At 42.4% G+C, this 24,610-nt stretch overlaps 1 protein-coding gene across 10 annotated transcripts in view; it reads left to right on the top strand.

Annotated features, from left to right (window-relative positions):
- C2CD5 (C2 calcium dependent domain containing 5) overlaps positions 1-24,610 on the top strand; it is a 190,175-nt gene that overhangs the window by 29,979 nt on the left and 135,586 nt on the right. For 4 of the 10 annotated variants that reach the window (XM_082256116.1, XM_082256123.1, XM_082256121.1 and 1 more), the window contains exons 7-8: positions 5,123-5,321; positions 15,542-15,693. In XM_082256116.1, coding sequence (XP_082112242.1) covers positions 5,123-5,321; positions 15,542-15,693 — 351 coding nt within the window. Of the gene's footprint in view, positions 1-5,122; positions 5,322-14,101; positions 14,227-15,541; positions 15,694-19,759; positions 19,946-24,610 lie in introns of all 10 variants that reach the window. The other 6 variants (XM_082256118.1, XM_082256117.1, XM_082256115.1 and 3 more) reach the window with 2 other exon arrangements.

The following is a 24,610-nucleotide window of genomic DNA, read 5'->3' as shown; positions in this document are numbered from 1 at the left end:
TAAGTCCAGTAAATAACTCATTAGGTCATATAAAACAAAGTCCCAGGTGTAAATGAAACATCCATAGACATCATGAAGTAATAGTGACTTCAGAAGATCCCCACACCAACAAAAAAATGAATGCGCTCACCAGAACGTATGAACCCAAGTTACAGTATAAGTAAATGGGTCATACAAGCTGAATGACATAAATGTCCCCCAACGTGACTGGATCACCGGATGAACAAAGGCAGGAATCCACAAAGTTCTCCAATGATGTTGCCAGGAAATACCGTTCACAGATGTATATAGAGGGATAAACCAAACAACACGGACATAGTGTAAAACTGTTATAGACAATGTATTAAGAATACACGAGTACACTTACAAACTTCCACAGGAATAAAGCAGTCAATGTACAGGATGGCACTTGTGAGGTTCCTGACACGTTTCATTATAACTAACATATTCAAAGGAGGCAACCAATTCACTGGACTCACGTTTTTTTTTTTCTATTGATATAATTGTGTTTGCATTATATCCCTTAATTTATGATTGTGGCATTTTTGTTGTGTTACGTTTAGCGCTGCACTGTTTCTCTTTTTAAAAATACAGTTTGTTTTTGCATAAAAAAAAAAAAAAACACACATTTTCATTTCTGCAATACATGTACATTGCCCCAAGTCTTTTCCCTTTATAAATGCTGCTTTCCATCTTCTAATGCAGACATAAAACTTTGCTACTGCCTGTCCACACAGTGTTTGTAAGGATGAGGCCCCCTGTCCTGCCTGGCTCTGTCCTTGAGGCCTGGTCTCCCTCCTGGGTCCCTGTAAGCCTCGTGGTGCCTTTCATTTTGTTGTAGCCTGTGTGTTTTTATACACGGCGGCCATGTTTGTGTAGTCCGGTGGTCATTTTGTTGTGGTTTGCCATTGGAAATAGTGGCGGCCATGACAGTGGAGCCCTGTGGGTGGTGCACATTTCCCTACCTGATCCCCTCTCTGAGGCTGCAGGGCCCTCCGGGTCCCAACCATCCATCCATGCACTGACGATGTTTCGGGAGTCCCGGAATGAGGACGACCAAAGCGTCCCCCTGGGATCCCTAAGCACTTTTTACTGTACTTTATAAAAAGTACAGTAAAACTGCAGGAAAGAGCACTGTGGGGCAAACTAATGTGACTGTATTTTATTTTGCATTGTATCAGTGTGTTTGGTGTGTTTTACATTTGAATTTGCCGCCGGTTCCACCCCCCTGCGAACGTCACGCCGCAGGAGACGGAAGCCGGGGCACAGAGAGGATCGGGAGGAAGCTCCGCCGCCGCACACCGCCCGCATACATCGCTGGATCCCGGTGACAAGGTAAGTAACCCCTCTACCAGGATCAAGCGATCTTCCTAGCGGTACCCCGAGTGTGGCTCGGGGTTACCGCTTTTGGCACTGAAATTTAACCCCCGAGCCACGCTCAGGAATACCGCTAGGAAGGGTAAAACAGTTAAAAGGAAGATGTATGTATACCATAACACTACAAACATGGTAAAATACATGTGTGTATCTGGATACATTTTCACATTACTTTTATAAACATCCTTATTAAAAAACGTTTTAAAGGAAATATTGTAAGAGAAAAGTATTGTAGGAAAAAAGAAGAAAAACTGATAATGACTGGTGCCCTGGTCAACTGATGCCAATGATCATCAGTCTTCATCACAGGATGGTGTTAAGGAGCTAAAGTATTTAGGGTAAAGATCCAAAAAGTTTCCCTGTAACAAAGGGACTGAAACCGCTCTGCAACTGAGTCACGGGGGGGGTGGGGGTGGCCTCAATGACCCAAACACGTAGTCCCTCAGTGGACTGGTTGTGGTGTAGGCAGAAGTGTCTGGGAACACTATGTTCCACAGAACCCTTTTCTATCAGTCTCCTGTGGTCTCCAAAATGGGCCCGCACTGTGCGAATAGTGCGACCCCACGTAAAGAAGACCACAGGGACAAGTCAAATAATACACCACAAATTTAGTTGAGCAGCTGAAAAATTGTTTGTGGGTGTATTTTTTCACAAGTGGTCCCATTTTTGTCTGTGTGTGACAAAGGGGCACACTTTACATTGGATTTTCTTACACTGGAACATGCCCACTAAGTTGCAAAAGGTGGTGAGGGACTGTGAGGTAGTCTTGGGACTAGTGATTCTACTGGGGGCTACTATGTTTTTTTTGTGTGAAAATTGGAAAGGTACAGAGGTTTGTGGCTCGGTCACAGGATCCTCTGGCGGACGCCACAGACGCACTGGTGGCCCCATGGGATCAGTATCGTCTGTTTTAGGCCTTCCCTCCTCTCAAGCGTCTGCCCAGACTTCTACGCCGCATCGAGGCAGAACAGGTTCTGGTCATCTTAGTGGCTCCGGACTGGCCTCGTCGGGCTTGGTACACAGATCTGGTGCGGCTGGTTGCCGACGTTCCTTGGTAGCTTCCTCTCAGGGGGGTTCAGTGACGAAGTTGGAAGTGATGAAACGTGTCGGGGCGTGGCTATACGGCAAACCGAAAGTGTTCTTGGAAGGAGTGGAGGATGGTGCCCGTGGTCTGTCAACCAGCGCGGAGGTGGTAAGGACCACTGGGGTGCTCCATTTCCTATTGTGGATATACCAATGTGCTGTTTTTAATTTTTTATTAGTGTGAGAGTAATGGGAGAAAGATTATTTTAATAAAATATTTTAATTTAAAACAGTATCGCACCAGTAGAGAATTTTCTTTTTTCCATCTGACCCTCTGAGTGCATTTAAAACCTGAAAGGATTACTGATACGGCTATCCCAAAACGCTTTTGCCCACACCATGTGAATGGGGGTCCATTATATCTGGTAAGGAACCATTTAATGGGAGTTGTTGTGCACATTGGTGGTGGTTTAACAAGGTAACTGGAGTTTGATTCACGGGAACCACACCTGGAGAGACTATATGACATTTTAATGATTGAAAGGGTCACGTCTAGGATTACATGCTATTAGCAGGAGCACTTAGAATACATTGTGGGATTCGGAGTACACTTTTACAGCGATTCTCTGCTCATTGTTAGGCAGTGAGATCACTCTGAGCACATTATGATACTTTATGTAGATGTTCACAGCGTGTCTTATTATATGTTTTCCCTATTTTGATTTTGCTTACATGCGAATTTTGCACATACTTATATTTGCTTGTTTATTATATATCGGTATCAGATTTTGTTATACACATTTATCAGTTTGAATTTAATGCGCAACTTGGTGTAGGATTCTCTGATTTATTACACTGATTTGGTGAAGATACAAATCAGGTTTTGAGCATCCTCTGCAACAAAAATATAATTTTTGGTGAGATACTCCCAAAAGGAAACCCTGTCTAAAAGAATGCAGACCATGCAACTTTGTGACACTGTACCTAAACGCATTTGACGTCCTTTTTTTCCCACAAACAGAGCTTTCTTTTGGTGGTATTTGATCACCTGTGCGTTTTTTTGATCATGCGCTATAAACAAAAAAAGAGCGTCAATTTTGCAAAAATAACAATATTTTTCACATTTTTCTATATGAAAGTCCCAAAAAAAAAAAAATGTAAAACATTTGAGGCCAATTTGTTTTCTGCTACATATGTTTGGTAAAAAAAAAACGCAAAAAGCCTATTTTGATTGGTTTGCGCAAAAGTTATTGCGTTTACTAACTAAGGGAAAGATTTTTGTCTTTTTTTTTTTTTTTAACGAGTAATGGCGGCTATCTGCAATTTTTTTTTTTGCGGGAATGCAACATTGTGGCGGACAGATCGGACCCTTGACTGACACTTTTGGGGTTACCAGTGACATTACTACAGTAATCGGTGCTATACATATGCACTGTTACTGTAAAAATGACACTGACAGGGAAGGGGTTAACTTTATTTGAGAAGGAGGGGTTATGTGTGTCCCTAGGGGCGTGCTTCTAACTGTGATTGGATGTGGCTTGTGGTGTAAGAACAGAGATATATGATTCTGCATAGCAGGTCCGTATGATCTCTAATCTTACACAGGGGAGAATGACAGGCGGCTTTGTTTACATTAGCCGCCTGCCTTTCTCCCGCTGTAACGTACAATCCTGAGTGCCCGGCGAACATCGGGTCCGCCGGGCACACGCGCGGGGGGGTCCGTGAACGAGCGGGGTTGGAAGCGCGCCTCCAGCAGCAAGCGCTCACCCCCTAGAGCCACACAGGCTAGCAACGTAGTACTACGTCGCTTTGCCTGTGAGGGGCTGACTGCCGCAGTAAATATACTGTGGGCGGTCGGCAAGTGGGTAATGTACATCGATCAGAGGGGGTGTTTTTTTTTCTCAACAAAATTGGAGTTAATCTTTAAAAAAAAAAAAAAATGTTTGCTCAATAAACTGGTTTGCTACTTTACAAGTATAGGACCCTCCCTATCTATGACATTGCTACTACCAGCTTTGTTTTAATAAAAGTAAGTTGCAGCAAATGATCCAGAAGACATCTAAAACAGGCTTTTAAAGCGGAGTTCTGGTCTCAAATACCTTTTTTACGAAAAATACCCCTATAATACTAATCCATTGCCCTTTAGAGAACCGCTATTCTAATACTTACAAGGTGTACAGTATTGGATTTTAGTCAAAATCGTACTTTTAAAAACGCTGTCTGGGCGTGGCCATCTTAGATGTGGGCATCTGAAGCCGCAGTGTAATCTGCTGTGTCCTTCTTCCTGATTCCAGGGAGTGTTTTGGGAGTTCTTCCTGATTCCAGCCTCCTGGGAGTGATGACAAATAGCTCCCAGGATGCAATGCAAAGGCGGAAGTGATGTCGGTGGCCGTGGCCACAGAGGGGGGAGAAGGAGGAAGTACAATCAAAAATGCCCTAAAAATAAGGTAAGGGACCCCAAAAAAAATTTGAAAATGCCCAACTGTTGATCAGTATAGTGAGCACTCCAGGAATCACTAAAGTTGCAAAATAGGCCGGAACTCCACTTTAACCCCTGGTACATGTACCTTGATGCAGGGAGGGAAGACTTCTGGTCAGATTTGTATTGCTGTCTGTGTCTCGGGGTGATAAGGCAATGTGATATCATATGTAATTGTTTAAGCAGTAGAGTGTTCATATAATCAGCAGCCTCACAATCCTGTTTTTATTTCCTTGGCCGCAGGTGAGCTGCAAAGGAAGATCGGTGTGAAGGTCCTTGAGATGCGGGGGAATGCTGTGGTTGGCTACCTGCAGTGCTTTGACTTAGAGGGGGAGTCTGGTTTGGTTGTGCGTGCTATAGGAACAGCATGCACCCTGGATAAACTCAGTAACCCTGCCCCCTTGGCTCCATCCTGTAACTCCCCATGTAAAGAGCTAAAGGAGTAAGTATATGTATATGTTGTGATTTTTCTTCTGTATTTAAATGCACAAGGTACAAGTTTTGTCGATGATCAGAGGTTGAGGACTTTGGGCCTCCTGCTTGGCATCTGTGTGTTTGTACCATGCACCTCCTGCAGCAGCCCCTCCTGACCACCAATAGGGGGAGTTTAAGGTGGTTGTAAACCTCAGACACGAGATATGAACAAAGCACGTGCTTCTGTAATATGTACAGCCGTGGCCAAAAGTTTTGAGAGTGACACAAATATTCATTTTCACAAGGTCTGTTGCTTCAGACAACTCTTGGAGAAAAATTTTGTACCATTCTTTTATTTATGGCTGTGTTCTTAGGCAAAACTGTGAGTGAGCTTACTCCCTTGGCTGAGACGCAACACCACACCTGAATGGTCTCCGGGTGCTTAACTGTTGGCATGACACAGTACTAATGATAGCGCTTGCCTTTTCTTCTCCGAACAAGGTTTTTTCCGGATGCCCCAAACAATCGAAAAGGAGATTCTTTAGAGAAAATGACTTTACCCCAGTCCTCAGCAGTCCAATTACTGTACCTTTTGCAGAATATCAGTCTGTCCCTAAAATTTTTCCTGGAGAGAAGTGGCTTCTTCTTGACATCAGGCCATCCTTCAAAGTCTTCTCCTCACTGTGCGTGCAGATGCACTCACACCTGCCTGCTGCCATCCCTGAGCAAGCTCTGCACTGGTGGTGCCCTGATCCCGCAGCTGAATTAACTGTAGGAGAGAGACGGTCCTGGCGCTTGCTGGACTTTCTTGGGTGCCCTGAAGCCTTCTTCACAAATGCAGTGGAAATCTTTTTTACGGGACTAAGTTCATCTTCATTGCAAAGAGGGACTTTGTAATTAATTGCAATTCATCTTTTCACTCTTTATAACATTCTGGAGTATTTGCAAAATTCCATTGTAAAAACCTGAGGCAGCAGACTTTGTAAAAATTCATATTTGTGTCATTCTCAAAATTTTTGGCCACGGCTCTACTTTTCTATCCTAAGCACTGAGAGTGATTTCTCTCTGCTGACTGGTTTCTCTGGTATCTGCATGAATCACTTCTGACAGCTTTTCTGGACTCCAAGTGATATTTAGTGATGGGAAAATAAGAGCTCCAGCACACCACCTGTGATTGACAGCCACAGCTGTGCATGTTTCCAGTACTGTGAGGAGGGATTGTGTCCCTTCCCTCCAATTGAAGCTCAGAGCATTAGTAACATGTTACATGTACACCTTAAATATGAGTGTAACATGTTACTAAAGGTAAACTTATGCTTCAAACACATCAGCCAACACTGTGTTTAAGATTTCATTGCACAAGCTACCATATATGAACAGTGCTGGTAGACAAGTGGTAAAAGGACAGTTGACATCTGCTCATTTAAGTTAAACTGCAAGTGTGGTGCCTTACAAAAAGTTTTACTTGCTGCATCTTTGTTGCAGTTTTTAGGAAACACATTGTGCAACATGCATAGTACTTAAAAAGTGCAGATGTAAATGAGGGCCTATAACTGACTGTATACTATAGAATCTGATTGTTCAATCTCCTTTAGATTTACCCAAACCATGTAATATAAGGACACACCTGGACAATCTATTCAATTGGTATCAAATCAGGCATGCTGATTGCTGATAATCCTAAGCACACAGTGTGGAGTCTGGGAACTGTATCTTCTCTCCGAGTTTAGCTTATGTCAGTTTCGCTGTGTGTGGAGTGGGCTGCCTGCCTGTGCACCACTAACTGCCGCCAAGATTAGTACTGCTGCTCCATCTCAGCCTTCTCACAAACCGGCCCTGTTTTACCAGGCTCCATCAGATCAACGGGGTGCCCAGGCAGCTTTATAGTTCATTTCTGCCCAAATAAAAAATAGGACTTTGCTAAACCACACTCCTGCTAATTGGTGCATTTTACTAGGCCCCATCAGGTCAACAGAGAGGCCCAGGAGGTTAGAGTCGACAAGGGATTTTTTGCCCATTTTTGGAATGCAGGCACATAATCCTGGGCCGCACCTGCACAAATTTTGGTGACGGCCTGCCCACTGTCTGTGCCTTTCCTAGTGGAATGATTGTTATGTAGATTCGATCTGCCCTGCTCCCTCAGTATGCGCCCACGTGGGGGCCTGAGGGGGGAGACTGATGTGAGAAGGCTGAGATGGAGCAGCAGTACTAATCTTGGCGGCAGTTAGTGGTGCACAGGCAGGCAGCCCACTCCACACACAGCGAAACTGACATAAGCTAAACTCGGAGAGAAGATACAGTTCCCAGACTCCACACTGTGTGCTTAGGATTATCAGCGTTGTGATGCGTTGGGTGCTGACAGTTTAACCATAACAAGTCAGCACCCAACAGCCATGTGACACTCTGAGCGAGCCAAAGAACACCTGCTGTGCTGCGATGATCATAATGATGATGATCCTAAGCATGAGATGCTAGTTTACACTTGTGTTTTGGGGAAAATTAAAAAAAAACACACAGCTGAGCTCCATGTCCAATTACATCCGGCCAACCCTACAGCCATCACAAGTCCACCCCTGTTCATGTATGTGGACACAATCTGAATGGGTACACATGTCAAAACACTGACATCTGTCCCTTTCAGCTCCACCTATGATTGGTGAGATGCTGTGACAGCTTTCTGGCGGCATAGCTGAGGTGGGTTCAGACAAGGGTCCAAATGCACCTTAGCTCATCCCTGCTAGTTAATTGTTGTAAAAAAAAAAGTTCTAAAATAAGACCTCTCTGCTGCTTTATAATAAGTGATAGGTTTACAATAATATTGGTAATGGTTATTAGGTTTGTAATAAGTATATTATACATGATGCACATTCTAAGTATAGATGCATCATTTTAGAACTTTCCTGTCAATAACCAGAGCGAATTCTGTACTGCCTAATAGATACCTCAATAACCACTAGATACGCACTGTAACATTGTTTTGCCTAAAATGTTAGGTGCTTTGCCACACCCAGGGAGCTGCTTTTGCTGTGTACAGCCTCCGATTTAGGTGTATAGGTGTTTGCAGTTGTAGTCATGTAGATTCTTCAGTACATCTGTGCTTACCTGCACATGTGCGCACTGAAACATCAGTGTTTAACAAGAGTACTTCACTTGTTTAAAAGGCTGTACACTGTGGCAACTGTGGTTCCTCAGATGCAGTAATGTTATGCCCGGCATATTTTAAGCCTCAATGAGTCCCTACCAACTGTTTTTAAATGGTGTAGGAATAGTGGCTATTCACCCCAGTGCCATTTAAAAAAAAAAAAAAAAACTAGCTTAGCCTCAGCAGTTTTTGTGTGCCACCATCTAGATTTAGTGCTGAAATCGCCATGCTTTCTGTGAAAGCCAGGATCTAGCGCTAAGCCCAGAAGCTGAAAAAAACAATTTCCTAGGCTTCAAATTGTGCTACACAGCATTTCATAGGAGGGCACGTAGCAGACCGCTGCTTATCCCTGCTTTTGTAGCCTCCTGGGATATGTTAAGGTTTTACATGAATAAATAAATAAAAACTGATCACTGTAAGCACCCTTGTCAGTGATAAATGGTTTGTTTCAACCATCTAATGGTTACATCTGCAGGGCAACTCGTTCTGTTTAAAAACAGACTTACTGCAGGATCACCAGGTGAAAATAAAGAAAAGAAAGCATAAAAAAGAAAATTAATGCAGCAATCACATCTAAGAATTGGTATGCTACAATACAATAAATGTTTGCTTTTGGGTTTAATACTGCTATAAAAAATAATGCTGTTTTATAGGTGAATGATATGGTTTAATTGTCACAGAATAAAGAATGCACCAGTACGCTACAGCTGTATTGGAGCTGGCTCTGGGTTAAACTACATAGGTGGGAGTTCTAAAGGAGATTGTACAATTTGATTTTGTATAGTGAGTAAGCTCAAGATACTTGGGTAGCCTGTCTTAATTTCCTTCACCCTCTCTAATTATGGTTGGAAGCTGCTGCTGCAGGAAGTCAATGAGGGAAATTTACAAAGTCTGGGGCAGCCAGAATCTGGAGCAGCTTGGCACAACAACCAATCAGCTTCTACCTTAAATTTCCAAAGCTTATCTGAACAAGCTAAATCAAGCCACTGATTGGTTACTATGCACAGCTGCTCCAGTTTGTTTGATCCAGTTTTAGTAAATCCACCCCCTCCCCAAATGTAACCCACAGAGCCCTGTGTCTGAAACTTTTATTTATGAGAGAATAAAAATAGTACCCATTGCAGATGATAGTTTATGCAGACTGGATAAATAGAGGATAAATAATTTATAGTTAGGCTACATTCAAACCGGCAATTAGGGTCAGTGTGAATTGCAGCGACAGGAATTGGAGATTCCTGCTACGGCCCTCAGTGGCTACGTCTCCGTCTGATGCAGCGATTCACGGCTCCCTGCACAGGCAGCGATTACCTGGAGTGATCGTTGCTAGGCACACACAAAGTGCATCCAGCAGCAATCACTGCAGGTATTCGCTGGCTGTGAGGACAGCTGTGAATACCTGCGGCTGGCAGCAACCTGTCATTGTAATGATTGGAGCCAGTGGCCCCACCTAGCCACTGAGGGCCATAGCAGGAAACTTTGATTTCTGCCGCTGCAATTTGCACTGGCCTTAGTCACCTGTGTGAATGTAGCCTAACAACTCTGCACAACTGCTGCAAGTGTGCTCAGATTCTGGGTCTGCACAGCTGCTGTGTGTCCGCCAAGTTCCAAGGTTCTTCACGACTACTGGAAGATTGCAAAGATCAGGGGTCTGTGCAGCTGTTTTAGTTCACTGAGTTCCTGGGTCTTACCAGTCCTTACATATCTTGGCTGCATTTTTCCTTTTTTCAGGCAAAGAACATTTTCTGCCTAGGTAATTCCTATTGGTCCTGCCAGAAATCCAATGTCCATGTTCCTTTTCTGTGAGCTGAACTAAAATCTCAAATAAGTTCATCAGCTTCCTAGGTAATGAGGTTGAAGAGAGGAGGAGGTGTTTGAAGTCTTAGGATAACAACACTGCTGCTCCTCAAATACAGTGCTGAGAGTGATCATAGGACAGGATGTGACTTACTGGCAGGATCACCAGGTAAAATAAAGAAAATAAAACAGCTTAAGAAAAAAAAAACGAATGCAGCCACCGCTTCTATAAATTGGTAAGCTGCTTTGGTTTAGATACTAGTTTATATCACTTATTTGGAATAAATCCAGAAAAAATGGCTTGGTGACGGGTGGTTGTAAAGAAATAAACAGGCCACACGTAGTACAATCTGATTGAACAATCTTTTTGTAGATTTAGCAACAACTTTATATTTAGGAACTACCTGATTGGATACATCATTGAACATGCTGTTTGGGTAGGCCTTTTGCCCATCATACTGCAAATAAGTTTGTTTAAAATTTGTACAATCAGACAGAAATGTGAGCATCACGCCATGAGATAAGTTGTTCACATAATGAAGTTGCAAAGTGGAACTCCAGCCAAACAGCTTGATACACCGTTGAACTATCTAACCTGCCAAATTATTCTTCTGTATAGTCAGACCTGTAATTTTTATATACTTTATACCCAAAGAACATCCGCACTTCTCCAAGCCTGCAACATCCTGCATCTCTCTCCTTCAAACTGCCTGTGTCATGGAATTAGTTTCATCACATTTTTCCTTTCTGTATCCTCTCCAGTGGGCCAAACACCTCCCCATTTCAAACCCCAGTACCTGCAACATGTTAGACCAATGCACCGTGCTGATTCCTCATTTGTCAGATTGACTCCTGGTATGCAGGAGCTTTTGCAAAGACTGTAAATAGAGATAGGCGAACGGTTTGGGCCGAGCACCTGTTTGCCCATTTGGTGAACACCTGAATATGCAGGGGCACAGTACATTTTAAGCCCTGATTGTGCAAAGCTTTGGCCACTTTTTTTTTTTTTTTTTAGTTTTGGTGTGGGGTTCCTCTTAAAATCCATACCAGACCCAAAGGGCCTAGTAAGGATTGGGGGGACCCCAATGGCGTTTTTATTTTACATTTTGTATTGATGGCAATCGTATTGTATTGACGGCAATTTAAATGTCTTCTTTTTTTTTTTTTTTCTCAATAAATGTCAGTTTTGCTGCAGCAGGTTCTATACATGGCACGGATGTGCCACTTTATAAGCAAACTAGGGGGACCCCCCAGGCACTATACAGTGCCTTGAAAAAGTATTCATACCCCTTGAAATTTTCCACATTTTGTCATGTTACAACTAAAAACGTAAATGTACTTTATTGGGATTTTATGCGCTACACCAACACAAAGTGGCGCATCATGTGAAGTGGAAGGAAAATTATAAATGGTTTTCAAAATTTTTTACAAATATGTGAAAAGTGTGGCGTACATTTGTATTCAGCCCCCCTGAGTCAATACTTTGTAGAACCACCTTTCCCTGCAATTACAGCTGCAAGTCTTTATGGGAATGTCTCTACCAGCTTTGCATATCTAGAGAGTGTCATTTTTGCCCACTCTTCTTTGCAAAATAGCTCAAGCTCCATCAGATTGGATGGAGAGCGTCTGTGAACAGCAATTTTTAAGTCTTTCCACAGATTCTCAATTGGATTTAGGTCTGGGCTTAGCCATTCTAACACATAAATATGCTTTGTTCTAAATCAGGGATCTTCAAACTACGGCCCTCCAGCTGTTGTGGAACTACACATCCTATGAGGCATTGTAAAACTCTGATATTTACAGACATGACTAGGCATGATGGGAATTATAGTTCCTGAACAACTGGAGGGTCATAGTTTGAAGACCTCTAAAAAGATCTAAACAATTCCATTGTAGCTCTGGCTGTATGTTTATGGTCATTGTCCCTAATGGGACTTATTATAGATTTCTTTCAACAATGGCTTTCTTCTTGCCACTCTTCCGTAAAGACCAAATTTGTGGAGTGCACCTGTGGACAGATTCTCCTACCTGAGCTGTGGATCCCTGCAGCTCCTCCAGGGTTACCATGGGCCCCATGGCTGCTTCTCTGAATTAATGCCCTCTTTGCCCAGCCTGTCCGTTTAGGTGGACGGGCATGTCTTTGTAGGTTTTCATTTGTGTCCTACTCTTTCCATTTTCGGATGATGGATTGAACAGTGCCCCGTGAGATGTTCAAAGCTTGGGATATTTTTTTATTACGTAACCCTGCTTTAAACTTCTCCACAACTTTATCCTTGACCTGTCTGGTGTGTTCTTTGGCCTTCATGGTGATGTTTGTTCACCAAGGTTCTCTAACCAACCTCTGAGGGCTTCACAGAACAGCTGTATTTATACTGAGATGAAATTACACACAGGTGGACTCTATTTACTTATTAGGTGACTTCTGAAGGCAGTTGGTTCCACTACATTTTAGTTAGGGGTATCCGAGTAAAGGGGGCTGAATACAAATGCACGCCATACTTTTCAGATATTTATTTGTGTAAAATTTTGAAAACCATTTATCATTTTCCTTCCACTTTACAATTATGTGCCATTTTGTGTTGGTCTATCACATAATATCCCAATAAAATACATTTACGTTTTTGGTTCTAACGTGACAAAATGTGGAAAATGTCAAGGGGTATGAAATACTTTTTCAAGAGACTGTATTTAAGGGAAATTTTCTCTTTTATTTCACTTTAAGCTTTAATAAAATCACTGCTCCTGTAAAAACAATCTTTTTAATAAAATGTTTTTACATTGATAGATGTCCCCCAGCGTAATACCTGGGCCCCCATACCTTTTTATGGCCAATAACTGCATATAAGCCTTCAAAATGGGGACTTTTGATTTTTCAAATTTGGGTGACAGACTTTAATGGGGTTTGGGTCCGAACCTTTGCGATGTTCGAGAGTTCTGACACAAACCAATTGGGGGGGGGGGGGGGGGGGTGTTCGGCCCATCTCTAACTGCAAATATAGATTTATGGTAATTAGTAAACTGGCAAATTTAAAGAGACCCTGTAACTATCCTAAGTGTGCGTTCACATTGCCGCACTGTGGTTTTACCAGAGCGCAGGTGCAGTACAGTGTACCCTTGGTTTCCCTTAGACTTTTATTAGATCAACTGTTTCTGATGCGTTTACCAAAAGTGCTGCATCTTTTGTGCACTTTGAGAAAACGCAGTGTGAAAGCACTTTAAAACTACTCCATGTCAACTTCCCTGTAAAAGGATAGTCTGAATAGTTACCTGTGGAGGGCTGCAGGAAACTTCGTTGCTTTCTTTAAGAACTCCTAAAACCACTACTATCAGGCACTTCCTGGTGTGTCATCATGTCATCCTACTATGTTCTGTACATAGGTGTTATGGGGGGAACCACAGTGGCCGGGGGGGGGGGGGGTCATGCTATTTGACCACCCCAGGAAATGTTGGGTAGCATTGATATAGGGAGCTCTTCAAGCTGGGAAAGATTTCCCTCATGCATTCTTTAAATGGTTGGCTGCCTATGAGTACTTTTTAGAATAGGGACAGGGTCTCTTTAATAGCTTAATAAATACATAATTTCACTTAAATGTGTTTGTTTGCCTGGGGTTTCGCTTTAATTAAAAATATAATAAATGGTTTTACATTTATTGCTGTACATTGAGTGGTAAGGGTTCCTAAGCAGCTATTACCCTTTTGCTACATATATGTGTCCAGCCTAGAGTCTCCTCTCAGCCATTTCCTCTGCTTGCATGCTTCAAGGGGGGGGGCCTCCTTCCGCTAACCAAATCTCTGCCTTGACCATTCTTTAACCTCCAGAACTTGTGTGTCCTGTTCTCTTTTTTCTTTCACCTCGCTGACACTCTTCTTAGGTCTCCGCTGGTCCAGCCACCGAGCCATGGATATCGATCGACCCACAACAGCCCCATTCACACAGCTTCTGGCTCCCGGCTCACTCAGAACTTCTCTGTGTCTGTTCCCACCCTCATCTACACTGGTACGAGATCTAGGGGGAGGCAGGATGCAGGTAGTGTAGGCAGGTACTTCTGAATACATATGGGGTGTCAAAACTCTCCTCCACTGACCTTCAGCTCCACCCTTCTAGGAATTCTATTCATCCCACTCTTTTTAATGCTAGGCCCTCTCACAGCTGATATTCCAGTGTTTGTGGAAGCTTAAGGGTTAGAACCCCCCCCCCCCCCGACACTTTTTTTTTGGGGGATTCTGTTGGTGAGATATCGACATTAAGATCCCAGGTCACTGGGTGTTTACCCAATATGAGGCGTTCTCATTGTCCCTGTACTGAATTCCAAGCTCTGCACACCTGCTATGCCCATTTCGGAAGAGTTATGCCGGTCCCTTCCCTGAGTTCCTGGGTAAGCACACCTGCTGTGCCTGTTATGAGGGATTCCTAGCATCCTTGTGCTGAGATCCCTGCTGTACCCATTGTAAAGGGTTCCTACCATTTCTGTGGGGTCTATTATAAATCATGGTATTTTCATTCAAAACCCATGTTAAGCCAAAAGCTTTAAGATGGCATAAATATCTCTATTTAGGAACCAGCAAGTGACTGAGCCCTCCAAACTTCACTATTATTTCATTGGGGGAATCTTGCTGCATTAAAAAACCCATGACAAATTTATCAGCAAACCCCCCTTAACAAGGGGTCTGCAGGGTAGAGGAACTTAGAAGCAGACATCTTACCACTGGAGTCTCCTAAAAAAAAAAAAAAAAATTGTAACCTTATTGGAATGTCCCTTTAAATTACTTTTGTATTAACCAAATGTTCCAAGTTACGAGAAAAAAGAACCCCAAAATTTTCTGCAAACAATTTACTGCATCCTCCACACACCTGGTATGGCTCTGGAGGTGAGGGAGGAAGATTGGTTGTCAGTGGAGGGGGTGGGAGACACGGCAGGTAAGTAGCAATGAACCCATAGAAACCGCTGTTACTTTCCTTTTAGCTGCACGGTATTAATGTTGAATGATAAGGAAACAGGCAGAAGAATAATTTTTTTTTTGTTGTGGCTGTGGTCATTAGAACAGCACTGTCATCTCTACTTCAGAAAGTTTCTGCTTCCTTTATTTTACTTTTTGCTTCTTCTCTTTATTTTGGTGATGAGTTTGCCTGTTTGGATATCGTTGGTTGACAGATGCTGCGTGTACTGCATGGGATGCTGGGAAATGTTGTCCGGCCAGCTCCACCAGAGGGAGCCCTCTCACTGCAGCAAACCTTCCTCAGGGGCGGTCCTGCGCTCCTCCAGCTTTCATTGGGAGGGGTTATTTAATATTTCTCCCCCTTCTTCTGGCAGGGTTCCCTTCAGTGAAGAGCTTAACCCCAATGCTCATTCATCAGGACCCTCCACCCCTCTGAAAAACCAAACCTATTCCTTTTCACCTTCCAAGTCCTACAGCCGACAGTCGTCCTCTTCTGACACAGATTTGAGTTTGACACCCAAGACTGGTAAGACACATCCACCCAGTTATGTTTATTTTTTCCTTATGTCTCTTAGTTTGTCATTTTTCTGTGCACCCTTCCCTGCTGTGAAGTTATTAAAATCATGTCAATGCTGTGTAAAAATTGGCATTGCACCTTTGTGTGAATTCTGGAATGAAGTAATTTTTGTCAAGGATTATTCTATCCATGACTGAGGGAGATTCATTTTGGCCTTTTCAGCTTGGGTGCTAAAGGACCTTGCCATTGCCAAATTATTACCTCTGATTTGACACCCTTGTGAAAACAATGCGTGTGGCCTGGTATGGTCCAGAAGGCGGTGGGGCTGCTCGCTCATCCCCTTCCCTTTCCTGACCTGCCAGGTTGCATGCTCAGATAAGGGTCCTTTTTGTTTTTTTTTCCCGTTTTGGCGTGCAGTTCCCCCTCAAGATCCTCAGAGCGCAAGTAGCACCACAAGTCGGATCATCCTGATCCGACTTGTGATGCGACTTCCATTCAAGTCAATTGGCTCCCATAGGGAACCATTGATTTTCACACTAAAAAAAAAAAAAGTATAACGTGGCTTAACGCAGCATAAGCAACAGTAACCAACGTTAAGCAGCCTTTCGCAGCGTCAGATGTTTTTACAGCTCTGACGCTGGTCATCAGAACGCACAGGCCCTGGGTTTTTTTTGCAGCGCCTCTGCCACTTGGACCTCCCAAAAGCCTGTGTGTGCATGAGGCCATAGAATAACATGAAGGGGTGTTTTTAAGCTGCAAAAAAAAAAGAAACGTCTGACACTCCTAAAAGCAACTGCAAAACTGCCTTGTATGCATGGGGCCTAAATCTACTCACCAAGACTGGGCTAATTTCAGAATCTAAGTTGAACCTTTTCTGGAAATTTTATTCCAAATTTGGTTCCAAATTTATAATAACTACTGCGGTAGGGAACAGACACAAAAAATACACTTAGCCCCCTTCCAATTAACTGTTATGTTTATTCAACTCAATTGAAGTTTTTTATACACATGATTACCTAGGTATCACAATAATATTACAATTGCACTTTTATGGTAAGAAGGGGTGAAACATAGGCAGGCAAATTCTACTTTGGATTCAAAACAATGCAAACATGTAATGAAAACATAATTAGTGCCGTTTGCACAATGAGTGCAGTGTGCAATACATAGGCAAAGTATACAAAATAAAATACAATTATATACAGATTTTACAATTTCCTTAAAAGAGAAGTATTGGGTTTTCTTTTTTTTTCCCCCATTTATACTTGCCTAGGTGGATGCAGCATCGGCCCCTGGACGCCTCTGCACCGAGAACCAATCGATCGAACAGCGCCGATTGCTTGGTTCTGACAGCTCGCCAACCAGAGAGCAGCTCTCTGCTCTGCCCTCTCTTCACTCATTGGAGCGCCGCACTGTGAAGGGGCGGGAGCGGCCGGCTCAGGCCCCCAGCGGCTCGCTGAGAGTCTTAGCCGGGTGTCGGTTCAGGCACCTAGAGGATCCTGACTCCATGGTCACGATGACACAGTGCCTGGACCGACATCTGTGACATCAGCAGAGAGAGGACTTCAGCTTGCTCTCTGGCTGTACATCTCCTTTTAACAAACCTTTCACTATCTTAGCAGTGTTTGCCAATGTCATGATGGTAAGAACCATGAGGGGAAGAAGGGACGTACTTTTTCCACCAGGGCTGCTTCCACCCTTCTATGCCTCCATGCTTTTTTTTTTTCTATTAACACATTTGCCACAGCTGTATTCAGAGCCCTGCTCTGTGAGTCCCAGCTTTATACATTTCATATAGTCTAGTTTTGGGTTCGACCCAGAAAATCTTTAACTAGTTTAAAAAAGGTACAAGCAGCCATGTCCAGGCCTGCTGTCACACCGATAATAAAAATTTTCTGATCGAGGTGGTGACATGTTCTTGCTCACAAAGGCTTCAACTTGTAAAGAGCAATGTGTACAGCTAGCTTTTGAAAAGCCTTTGGCAAGGAACTTTCTTGAAGCCTTTAAAGAACTTTTGAGCTCCGATTTGGGAAAGCTAAAACGCATATTTAAATAGGAGGGCTGCATGTCAGTTTAACCACTCTGCAACCGCTCACAGTAATACTACTGCGGCAGAGTGGCTCGTTCCCGTCCAGCCACGTAGTATTAACGTGACTGGACTCCTCCCCTTCTGGGCGGCGCTTGCGTGCCGCCGGAGGCTCGCTCCCGCTGTTTTCATTCACAGCGGGAGTCGGGCCAGGGGAGGAGCAGCGGCGATCGCCGCTGCTCTTACCCGATCGTCGGGGATCGAGTCTGGAGATCCGCCCGCTGTGTGTAAACACAGCGGGCGGATCTCCATAGTGACAGGGAGTGACAGATCGGACTGTTCAGCATAGCTGGACATCCGATCTGTCCATGAATCACATAGTCACCTCCCCCCCTACACGTCAGTAAGCACCAGGCATACATTAACCCCTCCCTCTCCAATAAAATTAACCCCTTCCCTGCCAGTGTCATTTTTACAGTAACAGTGCATATATATAGCACTGATTACTGCAGTAATGTCACTGGTACCCCCAAAAGTGTCAAAAATGTCAGTCAGGGGTCCGGTCTGTCCGCCGCAATGTCGCAGTCCCGCAAAAAAAATCGCAGATCGCCGCCATTACGCGTTAAAAAAAAAAACACCAAAAATGACAGAAATCTTTCCCTTTGTTAGTAAACGCAATAACTTTTGCGCAAACCAATCAAAATACGCTTATTGCGATTTTTTTTACCAAACATATGTAGCATAAAACAAATTGGCCAAAAACTTTTAAAAAAATTGGTTTTTACATCTTTTTTGGGGGGAATTTCATATAAAAAAATGTGAAAAATATTGTTATTTTTTCAAAATAAACGCTCTTTTTTTGTTTATAGCGCAAAAAGTAAAAATCGCACAGGTGATCAAATACCACCAAAAGAAAGCTCTGTTTGTGGGAAAAAAAGGACGTAAATTTCGTTTGGGTACGGCGTCGCACGACCGCGCAATTGTCAGTTGAAGTCGCACAGCGCCGAATCGCAAAAAGTGGCCTGGACGGAAGACAGCAAAATCCTCCGGTTGTAAAGTGGTTAAGTAAGCTGTTAACCAACTTCAGTAAGCTTCAAGTAGTGTTGACACTAATTGAAGCCTACAGCTTGGTTTCAAGTGATAGTCTGCACTCCTATTAACATTTCCAAACTAGATATGATGAGTACTTCAAAGGCTTTAGCAAAGCCAGCTAAAAGATCTGCACTCATTTTGTACAATCTTGCTGCATGCACTGCTTCAATACAATCTGAAAAATGTGTGAACAAGGCCTAATAGTTGCAGCTGATCCCAACTTCTGGAGCCTCTTCTCTTGTAAACCTGCTTAGTAGAGCTCTGGTACCCAACCTGCAGCCTGCAGGAACTTCTTGTGCAGCCCACAAGCCCCAGCAGCAAGTAGTGAGTACAATGATTTGTAAAGGGGCTGTTATGGTAGTAATCCATAGCAGTCTCATATAACATACTGCCAGTCTCTAATACTCTCCTGCATTGGAGTTCAATCCTTCAACTCTACCTGTAAAATGTAACCAGCCTCTAACCATCTCCAGCAGTATGTTAGAAATCTCTGAAAATACTCTGTAGATCTACATATACTTAGTCTTTTATACTACCCTCTGGGAACATCAGGGGCTGCAGTTGTGACACCCTATATCTAGTAAGGTGAACACCACTGCTTTGGAGTCTCTCTTGATTTGTGAGATGGCTCTGCCTGAGTAGTTTTGTCACTCCAAATACTGTATAACCAAACATTTTTAACACTTGGAAACTTGCATATTTTTATATAAAGTCATGATTTTGATAACTTCAGCTCCATGTTTGCTGATGGTTGTGCTCCATGAAAACGCCATGTGCACTGTTTGTAGCATTTCTTAAGCAAGCAGTATATATCTGTGTTTGGTATTTATTCTTCCCTCTGTTATACCCGTTATATTTTTTTCATCTTCATTTATTTTATCATTTGTGTCTTTTTTTTTTCTTTTGTATCTTTCTTCTCCACCTGAACATTCCATTCTTTGTCTGCCACCCCCACAGGCCCCCCCCTGCAGGGGCCAAGGATTTTCAGCAGCCCCAGCACACCTTCTCTTATCTGTGAACCCCCAAGTCTTAAAGGGTCCTATAGCTACTTTCTGGGCTCTGGCATCACCCCATCACCCGCTAGCCGTGCCAGCCCATTGAGGAAGTCTGTGTCATTCAGTGACGAGATGCTGCTGTCGGCTGGTAGGATCGCCCACCTTTTGCCTTCCGTTGCTGACTTTTCACAAGCACGTTTTTTTATTTATTTGTGGCAGTTTGAACTGCATCACAACGCTAACAGTGTATTTGTGCACGGTACTCAACACATATTCACATTCTTGTTATGCCTGGTTATTACTAACCATGACTGGTTTTAAGGCAGTAGCACCACGGACTTTTGGTCCATCTGACATCCCAGACAAGTGACCATCCTCTGGTGTTTCTGTCTTAGAACTTTCTTCAGTTTTTTTTGTTCCAAGAGAACTTTGCATGCATGTACATAACAGTCCGTGTAATTATTTCAGCTAGGGAAACACTGTTGCAAAACAATCTATAATTTTTAAAACTAGTATCCAGCACTAACATATTACATATGAGAAGACACACATTAAGCAGGTCCTCCTGTAGACATTTTATTCCTTTTTGTTTTTTTGTTTTTACATTTGATTGATCCATAATCTAGATGACAGTGTGGTATTTTAGTATTTGTATTTTTTGAACATTTTGGTTTACATTTTGCATTGTACAGAATTACTGGTTCTTGCTTTGTACACCAGTATGAAGTGCAGTGCTAACAAAGTTCAACATACAACTGTAGTGGTAGGAGGTAGTCCACACTTCTGGACTACATATTAAAGGATTTTATATATTTTAATGCGACCCACATAAGGTGAGGTAAATAAATACATCAAGAAGGAGCTGTGATCTTTTTCAGGGACCGTGTACAAGGGCATTTGTTTGCTTGTCTCCCCATATGCATCAGTGGGAATGCTGAAACAGGTTGATGCAGCTTAGGGAGAGGTCAAATGCGCTTTGGAAGGAACGCCTATGGCATTCAAAAGTATCTCAAATGAAAGTTAAAAGCATCTGAAAGCAAGCTGCATCTGGCAATCTACACAAACGTGAAAAATAGATAAATCGGCACAACTAGTAATAAAACAATATCAATCAGATAACTGTAGTGTAAACGGGCAGCTGCTATACCAACAAAGCTTATCACCGCAAAGTAGAAAAATCAAAGTATATCAAAGGAACAGCGCTAATAAGTGCCAAACATCAATGCCACCGTGCAAATAAGCAAAATGAAGTGCATACAAGTAATCAAGGTGCCAATGTGCGAATTATTCGCAAAGTGCAAAATATATTCTCATAAAGTGCAATAGAATGTCCAAAATGTGTCAGTCCGTGGTATAGCTTCCTCTGTCCTGTGCAAAATATAACTGGTAAAAGGTGCTGGAAAGTGCTTGTGTTTCCACCATCACCACCACCTAAAGATGGGATCTCACCTTAAACTTAGACCCGTTTTCTATCACCAGGTCTAAGTGAACAGTTCCTCTAAGGGATAAAGATCTCTCCTCTACAGGCAATACTCCTTGGGGTTGCTTAATGGGATGGACTTAATGATCACCTCGGATCACCCCCAGCATCATCCGATGTACTTATAAAAAAAAGAAGTAGAAATCTAGTGCTCTCTACTTATCACAGCTTTATTACAGTAAAAAACAGCTCAAACTCACATTGGGTTGCACATTCAAGCTGTGCGGGCTTGTAACACTTGTCTCCTGATCACAAGGGGAGCTGGCTGTCGAGTTCCTGTTCGTCCGGAAGTCTCCGCCCCCTATACGCGTTGCGTCATCCGTCCAAAACGCTCGACTTCTTCAGTAGGGGTGGCTTATTTGCACAGTGACATTGATGTTTGCCACTTATTAGCGCTGTACTTTTGATATACTTTAATCTACACAAACCCTTTTAGAGATCTCCATATGTGGAGTAAAAGGATGGGAGTGCCAAGCTGTGAAAATCGGTATACATACAGTGTTTGTAAAAAAAATAAACAAAAAAAAGAGGCCACAAAGAATTAATATCCAGTTGTACTAATGCCCCCCTTCATCAGGGCCTAATTATACTTTGCAGTAGGGATCTGGAGGAATAATTGAACTATATTCCTAGTGAAAATCAGCTAAAAGCTCTTTCAGCTGAATTTTCAGCTGACGTTTCTGGCAGAAACCTAAACAACCAGTGCTGTGAGTTCAGCTGAGTGCTTAGCACCTTTTTACTAAGAATTAAATCCCAGAAGTTAATTAGTCATCCAGATCCCTCTTGCTCAATATATTTAAAGGATAAGTTCACCTTTTGTAACATGTTACATGTTATAGCCATATTCAAGGTGTAACATGTTGCATATGCATATAAAAGTAAAAAAAGACCTCCACCATGCCATATGCCAAAGCTGTGTAAAAAACAGAAAATAAATTGAAGGAAATATTCTTTGTCACTATGGACTTTATTGGCACCCACATGAGATACTTTAGTGTAAAAAAGTATTACAATCTTTATTTTTACAATCAGAATACCACATTTGAATCATAATATAAATTATATAAATGTTACAACTGCTAGCTGTAACAAACTAAAATAAATGCGTCATTCGTTTACAGTGTTTGTTGCTGTCGGCTTGTAGTTTTCAATGAACTACCAGAATGTTGTCCCTTGCTCTAGGTAGTTCAGGGAGTTTCCAGTCAGAGTGTAACTGCCTGCCTGTATAGAATTTACCAGCAGACAGCTACACAGCACAGACATTCTGCAGGACCATGGCATTACACCAACGACCTGGTGTTCGTGGGTGCATTGCTTTACAGGTCCCTAACAAAAAGAATAATACATGTCTTTTGCTTTACCTGCAAAAAAAGTGGATTTTTGTTTTCTACAAGTGAACCTATTCTTTAAGCCCTGAAAAAATGGTACATTTTTGCTACCCCTAAACGAGTTGAAGATAATTCTTGATAGATACTTTTATTATGACAAAGGCTAACTGCATCTGGGACTGATTTCCATAGGTTTACACTCATTCTATTCTTTTACGTATGCAGACTATCCTGTGGTTCCTGTCAAGACTCCACCGAGCTCTCTAGAGAGCTGCCACACTGCAATAACCACATTATTCAATTAGAAATCCTACTAAACTTGGAGTCTACCTCTCCATAAACATTTCCATTACAGAAGTCTACTTTCAAACTTCCAAAGATTTTTAAGAATCAATAAATGATCCCGGATGCTAGCATCTACTCACAAGTTAAATGTTTTTGTTTTGGGCAGGCAGACTGATCCTTTAAACCTCATGTCTGGAATTTTAAATTCTGTTCTTTACAGGTGACACTCTACTCCCTGCTCTGTCACCCTCATTTCTGAACACGTGTGTCCAGACACACAATATATATTGCTGCTCATTCCTGCTTCTCCTCATTTCACATGTCTGCCTCATTAGGATGGTATAGCTATCCAGACCCATCACAGGCCTATACCAGTCCTAATGTTGTTTCCTTATCCAATCAAAGTTTTACATGGATCAAGTAATCTCTTTGCCTAGTTCGGTAGACTTAGATTTCATTGCATCTGCTTCATCTGAACACAGTATAAATGCACAGATACATGCATCATACTGGCAGTAGAGGTCGTCTTGGCCAAAGCAACCAATCTAGTTTTAGCTCTAATAACCACTTATAACAGCATGGTTGTCTGGAAGTTGAAGCTAAAGTGTCACCTTCTCCATCTCTGTGTATGTAGGTGAGGCTGCAGAGAATAGATGTACCTCTGTTTAGTTTCAGTTACAACTCTTCGTGAGCTGTGTTGTGCTTTCAGCTTAAAAGGGTCCTGCAGATTTTTTTTTCTGGTTGGACTAAATGGACTTTTTGTTTTCAACTTTGTAACTTATAGTATTAAAAATAATTCATCAGTTTCTCTTCCTATAACAAAAAAACAGAGCAGGGGTTATATTAACCATTTAAGGACCGCCCACTGTACATATACTGTGGCTAGGTGGCCTTCAAGCGCAAAATCACGCATATGTACTTGATTTTGCTTTAAGGCTCTAGGGGGTGCGCATGCGCCACCAGAACTCCGCTCCCGCTGTGACTAGACACAGCGGGAGCCAGCCCCCAATTGTCAAGAAGACTGAAAGAACGGCCGCCTGCCTATGTGAATAAGGCAGACGGCTGTTCTGTCAGGCAGGAAGAGAGAGAGCGGGTGTTCCTACCCAAAAACTGTCACTTGGTGTCAGATTTGTCCGCCGCAAAGTCGCAGTCCTGCTAAAAATCGCTGATCGCCGCCATTACTAATAAACCAATAATAAAAAAAGTCCATAAATCTATCCTATAGTTTGTAAATGCTATAACTTTTGCACAAACCAATTAAAATACGGTTTGTGGGGGATTTTTTTTTACCAAATTTTATTTTTTTTATTTCGAATGTTTTATAGCAGAAAGTAAAAAAAAAAAATTTTTTTCCCCCCCAAAATTGTCGCTCTTTTTTTGTTTATAGCACAAAAAATAAAAACCGCAGGGGTGATCCAATACCATCAAAAGAAAGCTCTATTTGTCTATTTGAAAAAAAAGGACATCAGTATTATTTGGGTACAGCATTGCAAGACCGCGCAATTGTCAGTTAAGGCAATGCAGTGCTATATCGAAAAAAATGGGCTGGTCATTACGTGGGTAAAACCTTCCGGGGCTGAAGTTTAAACAGTGTGAGAAATAAATGTTTTTATTTTTTTTAAGGTTAAAAACTATAAAAACAGACGAATTAGTCATAGAGTTATAGTCAAATTAACTGATGTTGCTAAACTTGACCTGGGCATTTACGCTTCAGTGACCT

Source organism: Pelophylax lessonae (assembly GCF_965119305.1).
Source record: "Pelophylax lessonae genome assembly, chromosome: 4".
Classification (NCBI taxonomy): Eukaryota; Metazoa; Chordata; class Amphibia; order Anura; family Ranidae; genus Pelophylax; species Pelophylax lessonae.
The sequence above is the reverse complement of the archived record's forward strand: the minus strand, read 5'-3'. Positions and strand labels throughout refer to the sequence as shown.